At 47.8% G+C, this 13,259-nt stretch overlaps 1 protein-coding gene and 1 long non-coding RNA gene across 6 annotated transcripts in view; one reads left to right on the top strand and one right to left on the bottom strand.

Moving 5' to 3' along the window:
• On the bottom strand, positions 1-7,598 carry LOC121340544. Of its 3 annotated transcripts, none has more exons than XR_005953328.1 (4): positions 7,461-7,598; positions 4,779-5,075; positions 3,297-3,374; positions 1-128 (listed from the first exon to the last, which is right to left on the bottom strand). It is a non-coding gene; the product is annotated as an uncharacterized LOC121340544 (long non-coding RNA). The 3 variants fall into 3 exon arrangements; XR_005953326.1 differs by lacking the exon at positions 1-128 and adding an exon at positions 1,117-1,368; XR_005953327.1 differs by lacking the exon at positions 1-128 and adding an exon at positions 1,117-1,368 and having other exon boundaries at positions 3,297-4,021.
• Positions 6,893-13,259, top strand: part of SEPHS1 (selenophosphate synthetase 1) — a 24,752-nt gene continuing 18,385 nt past the window's right edge. For 2 of the 3 annotated variants that reach the window (XR_005953324.1, XM_041413357.1), the window contains exons 1-2: positions 6,893-7,059; positions 10,071-10,332. Coding sequence is in view for 1 of the 3 variants with exons in the window: in XM_041413357.1 (XP_041269291.1) it covers positions 10,140-10,332 (193 nt within the window). In the remaining 2 variants the exon portion in view is untranslated. Of the gene's footprint in view, positions 7,060-7,653; positions 7,793-10,070; positions 10,333-13,259 lie in introns of those variants that run through there. The other variant, XR_005953325.1, reaches the window with a different exon arrangement.

Genomic DNA, 13,259 nt, shown 5'->3' on the forward strand with positions numbered 1-13,259 from the left:
TCCATCACTCCACTGAAACAGCCTTTGCATGTCTTGGTGCATGTAAATCAGGGGCTTTCCAGGAGTTTTTTCTTGGGGGAGCCACTGCCTGTGGGCTCAGCAATCCTCATTCCTCCTGCTAGCTTGGACTGGGAGCAGGAGAGATGTTTCAGTGCCTCCTCTGCTGTGAGACTGTTATGGCAACACGCTCACATCCAACCCCTCAAGGAGAACAAACCACCCAGCCCCTGCTCAGGGGCTTGGGTTTGGTTTCTTTTTGCTTTTCCAATGGGGAAAACACACCACTGCACAGTGGTTATCCCTGAGGAGATGAGAGGTGGTGTTGGGCACACCTGGTGTCTTCCAGGGCAGCTCACCTGCAGCTCTGAGAGCATTTTGCTGATGTTACACCTGTTTCCCACATAAACCACTTTCTCCCTTTTGCTCAAGTTTTAAGTGCCTGGTTGGCACAATTCTGGGTGGGATTCAGCTTTGTTTCAACAGACAGCAGTTCAGGTGTGTTTAGGGGATCCTAATTACATACTCAGCTAATGGACACTGCTGGGGCAGAAGGAGGAGAAGGGACAGGGACAGACCTGAAGGGCTGGCTGCATGTCACCCTAGGGAGGGAAAAGGGAAGCTGGGAGCATCAGCATCCTTCACTCCCACACCCCTGACTTCCAGGTCTGCTGAGGTAATTTTGCTCCTTGCAACAGCCACCTCTTTTCCCAGAGTGTTTGTTTCCCTGCTTGCTCATCCCACCAGCCTTAGTGGGATCAAGAAGTGCCTGGCATCTCAAAAAGCTTTGGGTGCCCCATCCCTGGAAGTGTTCGAAGCCAGGTTGGCCTTGAGCAACTCAATAGATCAAAAGCTGCCCCTGTCCATGGCAGGGGTTTGGTCTAGACTAGGTTTCAACTCAAACCAGTCAGGGATTCTAAAATTCTATGGTTTAAACAGCACATTTGCCCTCTGCTATGCTTTGGCAGCAGGATATTTCCCCTCTGGATTCACCTAAATTCCCACCCATCAGTACCAACCCCCTCAGCTACTGCACAGGGTTGGCAGCAGAGGAAAGCAGGAAAATCCTGGATGGAGAAAAAGAAGACTCCTTGCCAGAGAAATTATCTGAAGCAGGTGGTTCCAGCTCGGAGGAACTCAATTTATATTCTTAAATGACATGCTGGGAGCTGCTCACAGCTCCATCAACAAGCACAGCACAGGCAGGCAGATGTTTTGGCACGTGCCAGCAGCTGGAATGGGATTGCTGGCTCAGCTCGGCTGCACCCATCGCTCCAGACAGTAATTTGGGAAGTCAGTGTTGGAGGTTCATCCCAAGGGAGCCTGTATCTGGTGGCTGCAGCTCTGGCTGGCAGAACCACAGAGCTCACTCTGAAACAAAGAGAGGGAGCAGAGTGCAGAGCTGTGCAGGAGGAGACACTCCTGGATTATTTACAGGCTCCAGCCTTGGGAAAACCCTGGCACAGAAAAGCACTGGCTGTGCTTGGGACCAAAGGCCATGGTGGTGACGATGGGGTTGTGCCCCTGCCAACACTGCAGGAGCAGCTCTGCCCAGGGCACATCCCTGCCAAAGGAAGTGGGAAATGTTTGGGGATGCCCAGGCTCAGTGTGGTGGGATGTGGCTTAGGGACACGAAGACCTGCAGAGGGAGAAGGACACAAGGAGCATTCTAGTGGGCACTGCAAGGCACGAGCCTTGTCCCCAGTGCAGATGTTGTCAGCACAGGTGAACTTCCAGGTCTGGAGGGGGAAGGAAGTGGTTCCCACATAGGCTGGGCAGTGGCACTGAGGGGAGTGTGGCAGAGGCTGCTGCCTCACCAAGGCCCGTGTGATTGTTTTATTTTCTGTGTGGTGGCCAGTAACAAAGAGCAGCTGTGCTGTGCCTGCTGCCCCAGACTGGCAGAACAAAGGGGCTCCATTAAATGTTTCCCCCACATGTGACAGGCCAAGAGAGCAAAGGCAGAGTGGGAATACCAAATCCAATGCAGTTTTGCAGAGATGTGTGTAAATCCAAAAGGGGTTCAGCAGAAGCAGCCACTAACACTGGAAGAGGCCATGGGAGAGCACATCTCAGACACAAAATGCCACCTTCCCAAACTGCCCACAAGGCTTCCCATAGCCAGGCATGCTTCCACCTGAGGTACAACTCAGCCTAGCCACCCTGGGGAGAGCCCTCACCACCCCAGGGATGGTGGCTGCTTGTACAAGACATGTAGGGGCTTGGGAAAAAAAAAAAAAAAACAAATAGAAACTGGGAAGTGAACTTTCCCTTGTGGCTTTTGGGGTGGCCAAGTGCAGGAATAAAGTATGAAATGCTGCAAAAAGGATGAGGAAGAGACAGATGTTGCGAGGGTGCCTCTTCATAGGAAGGGTTAGAGCAGCTTTACAGCACAGTGGTGTTTAAATGCTGGTGCAAAAGCAGCCAGGAGCCCCTCTCTGGGCACACAGCAAGGGAACAAACAGCAAGGGAACAAGCACCAAGACCCCAGCAGCAGCTCCCAGCCTCCCCATCCCACCTCAGCAACTGATGGAAAATGGGGTCCAGGCGAGTCTAGTCAGACCCCAGAGATCACTGACAGGAAACATCACCCTGTTTGACTGCTACAGGGTGATAGGGACTGTAGCTGGAGCATCATCCAGGAGCAGAACCCCAGGATCCCTGCCGTGGGTGCTCCCTCCATGGAGGATGCTCAGCTGGGTGCAGGGGATAAATACAGCCTGCAAAAACACAGAGGAAACTGCACTTTCTGGAACTGCTGTAAACCACGATGGGAATGTTTAAAAGAAGCTGCCAGGCAGGTATGATTTACTTGGCTTTTGATAAAATCTCACATCAGAGATTATTAAAGCACCTTATCAAAGGTTAAAGGGGCAAAGTCCCCGTTTGGCAACAGAAAACAAAGACAGAGAACATCTGCTCCTTGAAGCAAAAACGAGCCAACAGCAAGGCACAGCAGAGGTCAATACTGGCATCATTACTATTTAATACCACTTGTATATTAATGAGAGGCAGGAAAAAGACAAAAAGAACAAGCCAAAGCAAGCCAACAATAGCCCAAACTTACTTTACTTTGTCAAAACAGAGGGAGGTAAGGAAAAAGCCATGCTGTGAGATGTGCTTTACATGAGAAATTAAATTATCACACTAAAGTTTGCCAGTGGAAGTAGTTTCAGCACATTAAACATTGTATTCAGCCCTAGTGGGGCTGAACCAGCTGGTCCCATTTTACCAGCCACTTCATTGTGAATTCTGAAATGAGGAAAAAAAAAATTACAAGCACTTTCGCTGTCATTTCTTACCCTGGTTTTAATCAGCCAGTATTTCCTCATGCTCTTGTGATGCCACAGTTTCTTGGTCACAAACACCACAGGGGAAGGCTGCATTGTTTTATTAAAAAAAAAAAATTAAAAAAAAATCTGCTGACATTTAAGAAAGAGAACAGGGAGAGTTCAAACTCTGATCATTTTGTAAACACCAAAGATGCAGGACTGAGTCAGAAGCCTACATGGATCAGAAATATTGCTTAGATTTAACCCGGATGTGTACACAACAAAGCACCTTGGCCCAAGAAATCTGAGCTGCTAATAATCCACACTCCAGGTCATCCATGGAAAAAAGACTGATGAAATGCAGGCCCTGCACCTGTAAAGGCTACAGACATCTGTCATGTCCTCAAGCCAGCACAGGAGGCAGCTGGCTTTGATGAGTGATCAGGCACAGCACAGAGGGCTCTACCTTCTTTTCTTCCTCCTTTTCGCTCTTCCTAAAGTGTGTGGAGCAGTCCCTTCTCATGGCATTGGACCAAATCGCTCCAATCATGGAGTTTCTGCTGGAGGTTTTGGACACAGATGACAAAAAAGCCTTTGGGAGGGAGGGAGGAAAGGAAATGTGATCAGTTTTTAAGTCTAGAAAACCACTGTTGGACTCCAGGAAAACGTTCCATGAAGCTGTTGGTTCCAGCAGTGTGGGGCCTCCCCAGGGCTGCTGCATCCATCACTACTCTTTCAGGGTTTTGTTTGTGATCCTGCATGAAAAGGACATTCCCCTGTGTGCACAGGATTCCCTTCCTGATGCCACACTTCCTCCAGCAGCTGTTCCAAGCATGGGGCCCCTGGAGAAGCACCTGGGTGCAGCAGCACACCTGAAGCAGCAGTGGAGAGGTGGCTCACTGCTCCCCTTGGCTTGGCTTCCTTGGCAAAGCCACTTTTCTACCCCTTGCCCACCCACACAAAGCCTCACCCCAGCACAGGCAGCAGGGCCTGGGGCACACATCCACAGGGACATGTGCAGGGACATCCACTCAAGGGTGCTCCATCATTGTCTGTGCCAAGAAATTGCTTTTAATTAATCAGGGCTTCAATTATGTGCAGTTCTCATCTCTATACCCTGGTCCTGGTTAGCTTCAGCTCTACAGAGTCACATCTGTGCCAGTACTAATGAGCACGAATTTCCAAGTATTCATGTTTTCTTTCAGCCATGTTACCACCTGGAGATCTCAATTTATTTTATTTTCCCCTCTGTTAAAGAAATGTCTAGTCCTTACAGACGTGGGGGAAAAAAAAAAAGATAAAAATATGATCCAATTCCCTCTTCCCTCCAAAAATATCAGAAAGAAAATCATGTAAGTCAGGGCTCAAAATCAGCAATGTTATCTCACAGTTTTCCTTATGCTTCATGTTTGGGTTTTTTTTTTAAATTAGGTGCTTGTTGTAGAGGTAATGGCTAAATGCTGGAGAAATGTTAGATCAGAGCATCTGATTTCCAGCTCTCAAGATACTTACAGGGCTTTTTTTCAGATTGAAATCATCTCTCAAGGAACACACGGACGTGATACAAGGCCAGTGCTCAGCAAAATCAGATCGATGGCAATCAGAAGATTCCGAGATCTTCCGCCTCTCTCCATCTGGGAGGAGGGAGAGGCACTGAAGGGTTCAAATTCCAGGTCAGGACTGCAGATGCCACGTCCTCAATTCATCTCTGCTGTCAAAACCATCAGCCAAACGCCCCACAGCTGCTCACTGAGAAACAGCTTCTGTGTGTCGAGCTTGAAATGCTTTCAGAGAGCAACATGGAGGAGCCTGAAAATCAATTAATTATACAAATATTAGTGACTTCCTAAATGTGCTCAGTGCCGGGAGCTCCCATGCACCTCTGGTCCCCTGCACCACAGTCCTGGGGCACTACATTCTCTGGGAGATAAAAAGAGTAATTAAAATCAGGCAAAGAAAGCAACAGTTTATTTTTTTTTTCCTCTTTCTGCTTGTTTTTAGACAAGACTTTTTCAAAACCAGTTGCAGGAAAAGCAATCTTTGAATTAACAGGCAATTACTTAATTAGGTACTTAACTGCAAATTACATGAAGCAAAGTGCCTGTTTTATCTATTTGGAAATGTAATCTGGGCCCTGTGGTGTCCCTAACACAGAAATTCCCTCCTTTCTAGAGAAAACTTGTCTTGCACATAAAGCAAGAGATTCATCTGAATCCTGACTTTAACCATTTGGGGAAAGGGTCTTTGGAAGCACAAAAAGCAATTTCAGGGATAAAAACGAACGGAGAAGACACTGGAAATCAGACACGTTAAAGACATGTTGTATTCCAGTGGTCTGCATATTAAATGCATAAGAAAAAATGGGATACTTTGCAAATCAGTGATGGAAAAGGGTGGACTTGAGCAAGTAGTCTGTGACAATCCTGGCTGTTGGCTACTAAAACACACCACAGCTTCCTAGAGTTGTGCTGAACCCATCACCACCTGCTGCAAAACAGGATAACGTTTTTCCTGAAGCATGCTCAAAACCACATTCTGGGTAAAAAATGTCACCAGCTGACACAACCAGCCACATCGCAGTGCTCCTGCTGTGGTACCTGCAGCCTTCCACGGGCCACAAATCAAACCCCTTGGAGACGACACCTGAGGAAATGACTTCTATCTCCCTGGGGCCACTGTCTTGGCTCTGCACTCAGAAAAATTTGATGTTGGCCAAATTTTGCCCATTGTCAGGTCCATTTGACCCTCTCACTTTCCTTCTTGCCCAACATTTTGGTGTGACGTGGATCAAATGTGACTTTTTGTCCAGTTTCTGGGCAAAATTCAGCATCAGTGGAGCACCTGGCTCTGCAAGTGCCAGGTCTCCTCAGCTCTGGTTAAATTTCCCACGCAAATTGTTCCCGATCTCAAAGTTTTCATATTGAAGGTGTCCGAGCAAGGAATTCTACAGGCAGACTCATGCTTCTCAGGGGTAACATCAGCCTGTGTGAGGAAGAATTTCTCCACAGAAAGGATGATTAGTCATTAGGGCAGGTTCCCAAGGAGCTGGTGGAGTCACCGTTCCTGGAGGTGTTTGAGGACAGCCTGGAAGCGGCACTCAGTGCCACGGTCCGGTTGACACGGCGGTGTTTGGTCACAGGCTGGACTCGATCTCAGAGGTCTTTTCCAATCGATTTCTAATCAATTCTGGGATTAGGGGAAATGGCCTAAACGGAGACAGGGGAGATTCAGATTACATACTGAAGAATTTTTCCCTGTTAGGCTGCCCAGACAGGTGGTGGAGTCCCGGTCCCCGGAGCCGGGTTCAAGAGTTGCCGGGTCGGGCGCTGGGCGATGCGGTTTAGCATCTAAGGGGTTACAGCGGCAGCGCTGCCTCGGACTGCTCGATCTTAAAGGTCTCTCCCAGCCTCGATATTCCGGGATTGCATGAAGGGACCAGACCCCCCACACACACCCGGGCTGCCCACACGTGCCGAGCCGAGGGGCGGGGGCGTCAGGGGGAGGCGGTGTCGCGACATGTCGCGCTGCAACGGCGCGCGCCCCCGCGCGGGAACGCGCGTGGGATGCGGCGTGAGGGGGAGCGGGAGGGGGCGGGAAGGCGGGAGGGAAAGGGAGGGAAAAGCAGGGAAAGGGAGGAAAAGGGGGGGGTTTAACCCCCCCGTGCCCGGCGGCGGCGGCGGCATTTTCTATTCAGGCGGCGCTGAGGGAGCCCGTCGCGCCCGGTGCATTGTGGGACCGCGCTGGGAGTCCCGTTCGCGGGAGGAGGCGGAGGGCGAGGAGGCGGCGAGAGCCGGTGAGAGGGAGACCTGAGGAGGGAGGAGGAGGAGGAGGGGGGGTGCAAGGCGGGGAGATTTAAAGGGGAATTCGCCTCCGCCGTTCCCGCCGGGTCGGGCGCGGGGGGTGGCGCGGCGCGGCCGGGGCGCGGGGTGCCCGCCTGGCCCGGGCCCCGCCGCCCTCCCTCGGCCCGGCCCCGGGGGAAGGGCGGAGGAAGGAGCGGGGATGGGGGGGCAGCGCCTCACCGCGATGCGGCCGCTTTAAAAAAATTTGGCCGCCGGCAGCGGACGGGTTAAATTTTTCGCCCGCCGACATTTTTTTTTTTCCCTCCCCATTACGGACAGTCGGCGTGGGGGGGTGGCTGCTCCCAACATCCCACCCCGCCAGCGAGGGGTGAACCCCGCCCCGGTGACACCGTACCTGCACGTGGGGACACGGGGGACACCGCGGTCGGACACCCGCGGGCTCCGTCCCCGCCGCACCCCGGGAAGGGGCCGCTGGCACCGCCGCTCCGCGCGCAGCTTCTTCCTCCTCGTCCTCTTCCCCCGCCGCCTCTCCGGCCGCACAAAGAGCGGCAGCGAAGGCCCCGGGTTTGCCTCTAAAGGCAGCGGCTGGAAATTTAAGGTGTCCCGGAGCCATGTCTGCCCGCAGCGCTGCCCGCCGCATTCCCCGGATCGATGGTGGCTGCAGCGCCTCGCCTCGTGTGTCTCGGGCGGTCGGGCTGGCCGTGGGTGCGCTGGGGTTTGTTTGGGGTATGTTGCTGGCTCCAGTTCTCCCTCCCTCCCCCACTTTTGGCTCCTGTGCTCCCCTCTCTCTGCTCTTTAGGAAGGCAAGGGTTAAACTTTAGCTTTTAATATTTATTATGCCGCTCTTTTAAAGTAAGAAACGTCTGGGTTAGGAGGTGTTGTCTGCTGCTGGGGAGGGATGCTTGTCACTCACATCGCAATGCTGCATGGACTGCCAGAATCGCAGAATGTTCTGAGTTGCAGGGACTCTCAAGTGCCGTCAGTCCAGCTGCTGGCTCTGCACAAGACAGCCCCTAGAATCACACCTTGTGCCTGAGAGTTGTCCAAACTCTTCGTGAACTCTGCTAGGCTCGGTGCTGTGACCACCGAAGTCACCAAAACTTGGAATGTTGCTCCCATGGGAGTCTGCGAATTACACAGTTGCACGCAGCTTTAATCAGATCTTTATTAGAAGTTACCGTATTGTTTCACTGGGGATGTTTTCCATTAAATTAAATCATGTTGTTTGTTTCACGAGTTGTTGCCAAACGGGGGAACTGTGTCCTTGCAGTCCTCGAGGGTTCAAAAATTTCCTGGTAGGCTGTGGCCTCTGCATCCATCCCTGTGTAAGTAGGCAGGGGGTGCTAAGCTTGTTGCACTTATTGGTTAGATGAAGGATGATGTTTCTCTTATGTGGCAAGCTGCTTTTTATAGTTTTCTGGAATTAATTAGAATGAAGCGTTAAAAAAGAATGAAGAAAAAAAAATCCCTCCCTCCTTGAAAAGCTTTTGTCTCCTATTTCTGTTGACAGGTTGTTTTCCAGACACTTTTTTTTTTTTTGCAAGTGCTTAGTGTCTTGCATTGGAAGACAACGGCTAGGAACTGAATTCATTGCTCATCCAAGACACGTTCTTGTAACTAGAGTTTGGATTTCTGCCCGAGCCTAGGCTTTGGAAGATTTGTTTTAAATAAGTGCCACACCTCCCAGAGAAGGAGGGAAAACACAGTGAAGGGGAGTTGGGCTCCACATCAAAAGTTCTCAGGGAACTTAAAACTTCAGTTCCTACAAATTGCAGACAATAAATTGACTTAAAGGTTTATGGAACAGATGTGCTTGTTAATAAGTGCCATGGAGGGCAGATACAGCACAGTCTGTAGATTTACTTCTTTCTTTCATTTAGCAAAGCTGAACTTGGCAAATACGAGTCCCTTGAATTCTTCTTTTCAGCTTAACCTCATTAGGGCATGACCATCAGTATCAGGTTTTGTCAGTGATGCCTCTGAACTCTGTTCTTGTTGCTGTTACATAGGATCTTTGCTTTCTAAGAAACTACTACTAGACAGATTGCTTTTGGTAATTCCTGAAAACTTGTTCTCTGAGAAAGATGAATTGTATTTTATCACAGCCGTTCCTGTTTAGAAGTCAGTGTCTCAGGCCTCTTATTAGTTTTGGAGTGTGGTGGATGTGAGTCAGAGTGGAAAAACGTTCTAAAATTAGACATGCATTGTTAAGAATTTTATTAAATGAATTGCATCAGTGTCTTTTTACATTACTGTTTTAATGGACAATTGTCTGATTTTCCGTATCATTAGTTGACTAAAAAAGGGCTGAAGAGGCAAGAAACTTTTCAGCATTTTTTTGTCTGTGAACATGCTAAAAGGTAAACTGGCATGCTAAAAGGTGAAGCACTCTGCTTCAATACAGCCTCTTTGTTCTTCTGCTACCTGTGCCAACACAACACCAGGACTGTGTTTCCTCCCAAGGAGTACAGGTGTATTATGAAACTTCAGCTTCTTACTTCAGGACTGAATCAGAGCCATTATTTGAAAAGCATCCTATTTTTGAGATTAATATGTTAATGGCTAAAGTTATGACCCCACACTGAGCTGAGTGCAAACAGATGTCTCTGCTGAGCATGCTGCAGGATCAGGGCCCAGGCTGCCTTTTGGAAGTTGGCCTCTGTGCTCTGGGAACTATTATTTCTTTCATTACCTCTGTGTTAAATGAGGACGGTAAGTGTGTTAGATTCTTTTTTTTAATGAAAACCTTACGCAGCATATCTGGAAAAGAACTTAATTCTCTGATTCACCTGGCACAGTTGTAGTTTTAAATGTCAGAAGATAGGATGAGAAGTCATCCCTTTGTAGTCGTAGGGAAATGAGTTATGTGAGATGCGCACACCTGTCTTAACAGGTGAACAACCATAGCAAGCACTTGCACCATGTGGAAAACACGTTTTCTTGCAGGTCACGGGACTTTCCAATGTTCCTTTTTTTTTAATTGTTATTTTTATTTTTCAATAAGACTGATCAGCAGAGAAACTGATCCCGTTGCTCTGGGGTGGGAGAGGCCGGCAGTCTGTGGGAGAGAACCATGTCTGTTCGGGAGTCCTTTAACCCAGAAAGTTACGAACTGGACAAGAGCTTCCGTCTGACCCGATTCACTGAACTGAAGGGCACAGGCTGCAAAGTGCCGCAGGATGTCTTACAGAAACTGCTGGAATCTCTACAAGAAAACCATTTTCAGGAAGATGAACAGTTCCTGGGGGCAGTTATGCCCAGGCTGGGTAAGTAGTTGCTGCTCTGGACACGCTGGTTGCCCTTCTGCTAGGTTTACTTGGTGACACGATCACATTTGTGGTTTGTTTAACCAGTTTGAAAACTGTGTGTTGTATAATGCATGCACAGCATCCAGAAAGCTGAAGAATGAATCTCATGCTGTCATTTGTTGGCATCTGGGATACAAGAATATTATCTTAATTATTTAACATCCTGCAGTGCACTCAAATACAAAGGCAAAACACTCAGGAATGGCCATTGTGATGGCAACATGCTTAGGTATTGGTCTGCTCCTCCCTTTCCCCCAGTAGATGCTGTGCAAACTGAAATCCTCTCAGTTAATTTCTAGACTTTTATGTTCGTGCATTGCATTTGGAATTTGATGCAATGGATGAATGAATTTGGATGACTCCCAGGTGAATTTCCCATCTCCCTCCCCTCTGTTCCTGGGTCACAAAAAGTGAGCAAGAGAACTTCCTTGCTTCAGCGGACTGGGAGTGAATTGTTTCACAATTGTCATTATTCCTTTGAGTCCTTTCCTTGTTCCCCACTCTAACTCTTTTGCTCACCTGTAGAAGCTGCCTGGGAAAGGCTGCCTTTCCAAGACCTCTGTGTTCTTGCCAGCTTCACTTTCTCTTTGATATTTGCACAATGATGCAAGCAATAAGGGAAAACAACCTGCACAAGCCACCTACATGGGGAACAGGGCAAACGTAGGTATTTTGATACCAGCTACTGTACCTAATATTGATATAGATAAATTAATGTAGATAATGTGTTTAATGACACTTTTAATTCTGTTTGTCTATTTACTCAGCCCTGCATATTCAATCTCTTTGCAATGCAGAATGGTTTTTTTCCCCTCAATTTAGGAATATCAATGGAGCATTTATTCTGAAGTTATTATCAGTTTAGTGTTCAATAACCTTATTTAAAATTATATCGACATTGCTAATTGTCTATTAGCAGGCTAACAGGTTGCAACCCACTATTCTGGTAGAGATTGAATATAATCAGAGATTAGTAAGGCACCCATGCTCCTGCTTAAACAATGGGGATCTTTGTATGAAGTATCTAAGCAGCAATTGTGTGTGAAGCTGGGGTGGCACTATCATTTAATATTCCCTGGTAGAGGACACTGCCATCTTTTTTTCATCCCCAAATTGCTATTTATATGTATTTTTCTATATTAAGTAAGGTGTTCACAGCAGCATTTCAGTTTGACAATTTTCTAAAATCACCAGTAGTTTGATTTAGATTTCTTTTCTCTTACAAACTTACAGGCTCTAAACAATAATGGAACTTCTAGTAGACTTTTCTTCTACAGCTATATGAAAAGGTATAAAAGTAGATTTAAGCCTTCAATGTGTAGGTGTGATACTATGTAACAGAAAATCTGTTAATAATAAAAGGTGAACAGTTCAGATCTCTTTTAAAATATGCTTTTGTGATGAGTACCCCTTTAGCAAATGTGTCTTTGGATAAGTTTGGTGTGAGATTTGTCTTTGATGTCTTGTGCTTAAAAGGTATAAACATGTAACTTTGCCACCTGTGCATGGGCATCATGCTTTTGAAATACAGTCAGGAGGGAGGTTGCCAGCAGCAGGTTCTCCCCTTTTTAGTTCTCCAAGAGACATTACCCAGAGCAAACTTAAATACAACTGTGAGTAAGAAACTTTTTAATCTGATGTTTATTCTCAGAGCTGTTATGGATCTGAAATCAGTCATGGCTCTGAACAAATTCACTTGTTATTCAGACCTGTTTTGGTGGAACATTAACACAGCCTCAGAAGGACCATCATCCCAGCCCCTTGGTCTGTATGTCAAACAGGGTTGGTTTTGCAGCATTATGGCATGAATAGGTGAACTGAGGGCAAAACAGCTCCTGCACCTGGACCACTTCTCTGTAACTGCTTCAGTGCCCTTCCCTGGAGGCATAGTGGCTTGGGAGCTTCTCTGGAGATTGAGCAACCCTAAATTACTGCTTGGGAGCTTGTTAGTATGTGTTCTCTTCCAAGGCAAGATCTCCTTCCTCTCTAAGCAGGAGAGGCAAGATCCTCTCCACCTATACACTGATGGCCTGGCAGACCTCTGTCCCCTCAGATGACAGCAGCTTGTTCCATCCCTGTACAGGACACTGCAAACACTGCTTTGTAGCTCTTGCTAGGGTAGTGTGTTTCATTAATACATGGTGAAAAGTTCCTGTGTGACATCTGCTCCCTAAAAATGGGCTATTTTGAAGACTCCTGCCCTGTGGGGCATGCAGAGTAATTCCAGGTAGCTTGCTGCCAGCCCAGGAAGGAGGTAAGCTTCCTGCCATTGCTGCAGGACACAAGGCTATCCACAGGGGAGTGTGGTCAGCCAGCATGTTGTGATTTGTCACCTGCCCCTTTGGTGTGGGCTCTTCTGTGGCAGCAAATGCTGGGGGGTTCTAGTATCACATGTTGTGTTTGAAATATCCACTGCCAGGGAAAAGGCTGTGGTGCTCAGAGCTGTGGTTTTCTCCAAGGAGTTCTGTATCTCTCAGGTGCTCTGCAGCCTTCCAGCTGTGCCAGGCAAGGCTAATGCAGTTGCTGAAGCTCCAAGTGGGTGAATCATCTTTCACCAAGGGCCTGGGCTGTGACTTCTGAAGTGAGGGAATGTCCTTTATTAGATGCTGTGTCCCTTCACAACTGTCACTGTGTTTTTGTTGAGATCAGAGTGACAGGAAAACCTATTTGCTTTTGGCAATATCAGTGTACTTAGTTCCTCTTAACTTTAAATGTACTTACATAAAAACACAGATGTTTTTGATGTGCTGTTATGCTGCTGCAAAAGAATAAAAAACATTGTAGTTTAGTTCTTGCCTTGAGCCATTTGCACTTGTGTTCTGTTCCAACCAGGAGTTTTCTTTCTTTGCTTGTTTTTCCCTCTTACTTGCGCTATGTGCTTTTTC

Source organism: Onychostruthus taczanowskii, unplaced genomic scaffold (assembly GCF_017590055.1).
Source record: "Onychostruthus taczanowskii isolate IOZ18803 unplaced genomic scaffold, ASM1759005v1 scaffold41, whole genome shotgun sequence".
Taxonomy (NCBI): Eukaryota; Metazoa; Chordata; class Aves; order Passeriformes; family Passeridae; genus Onychostruthus; species Onychostruthus taczanowskii.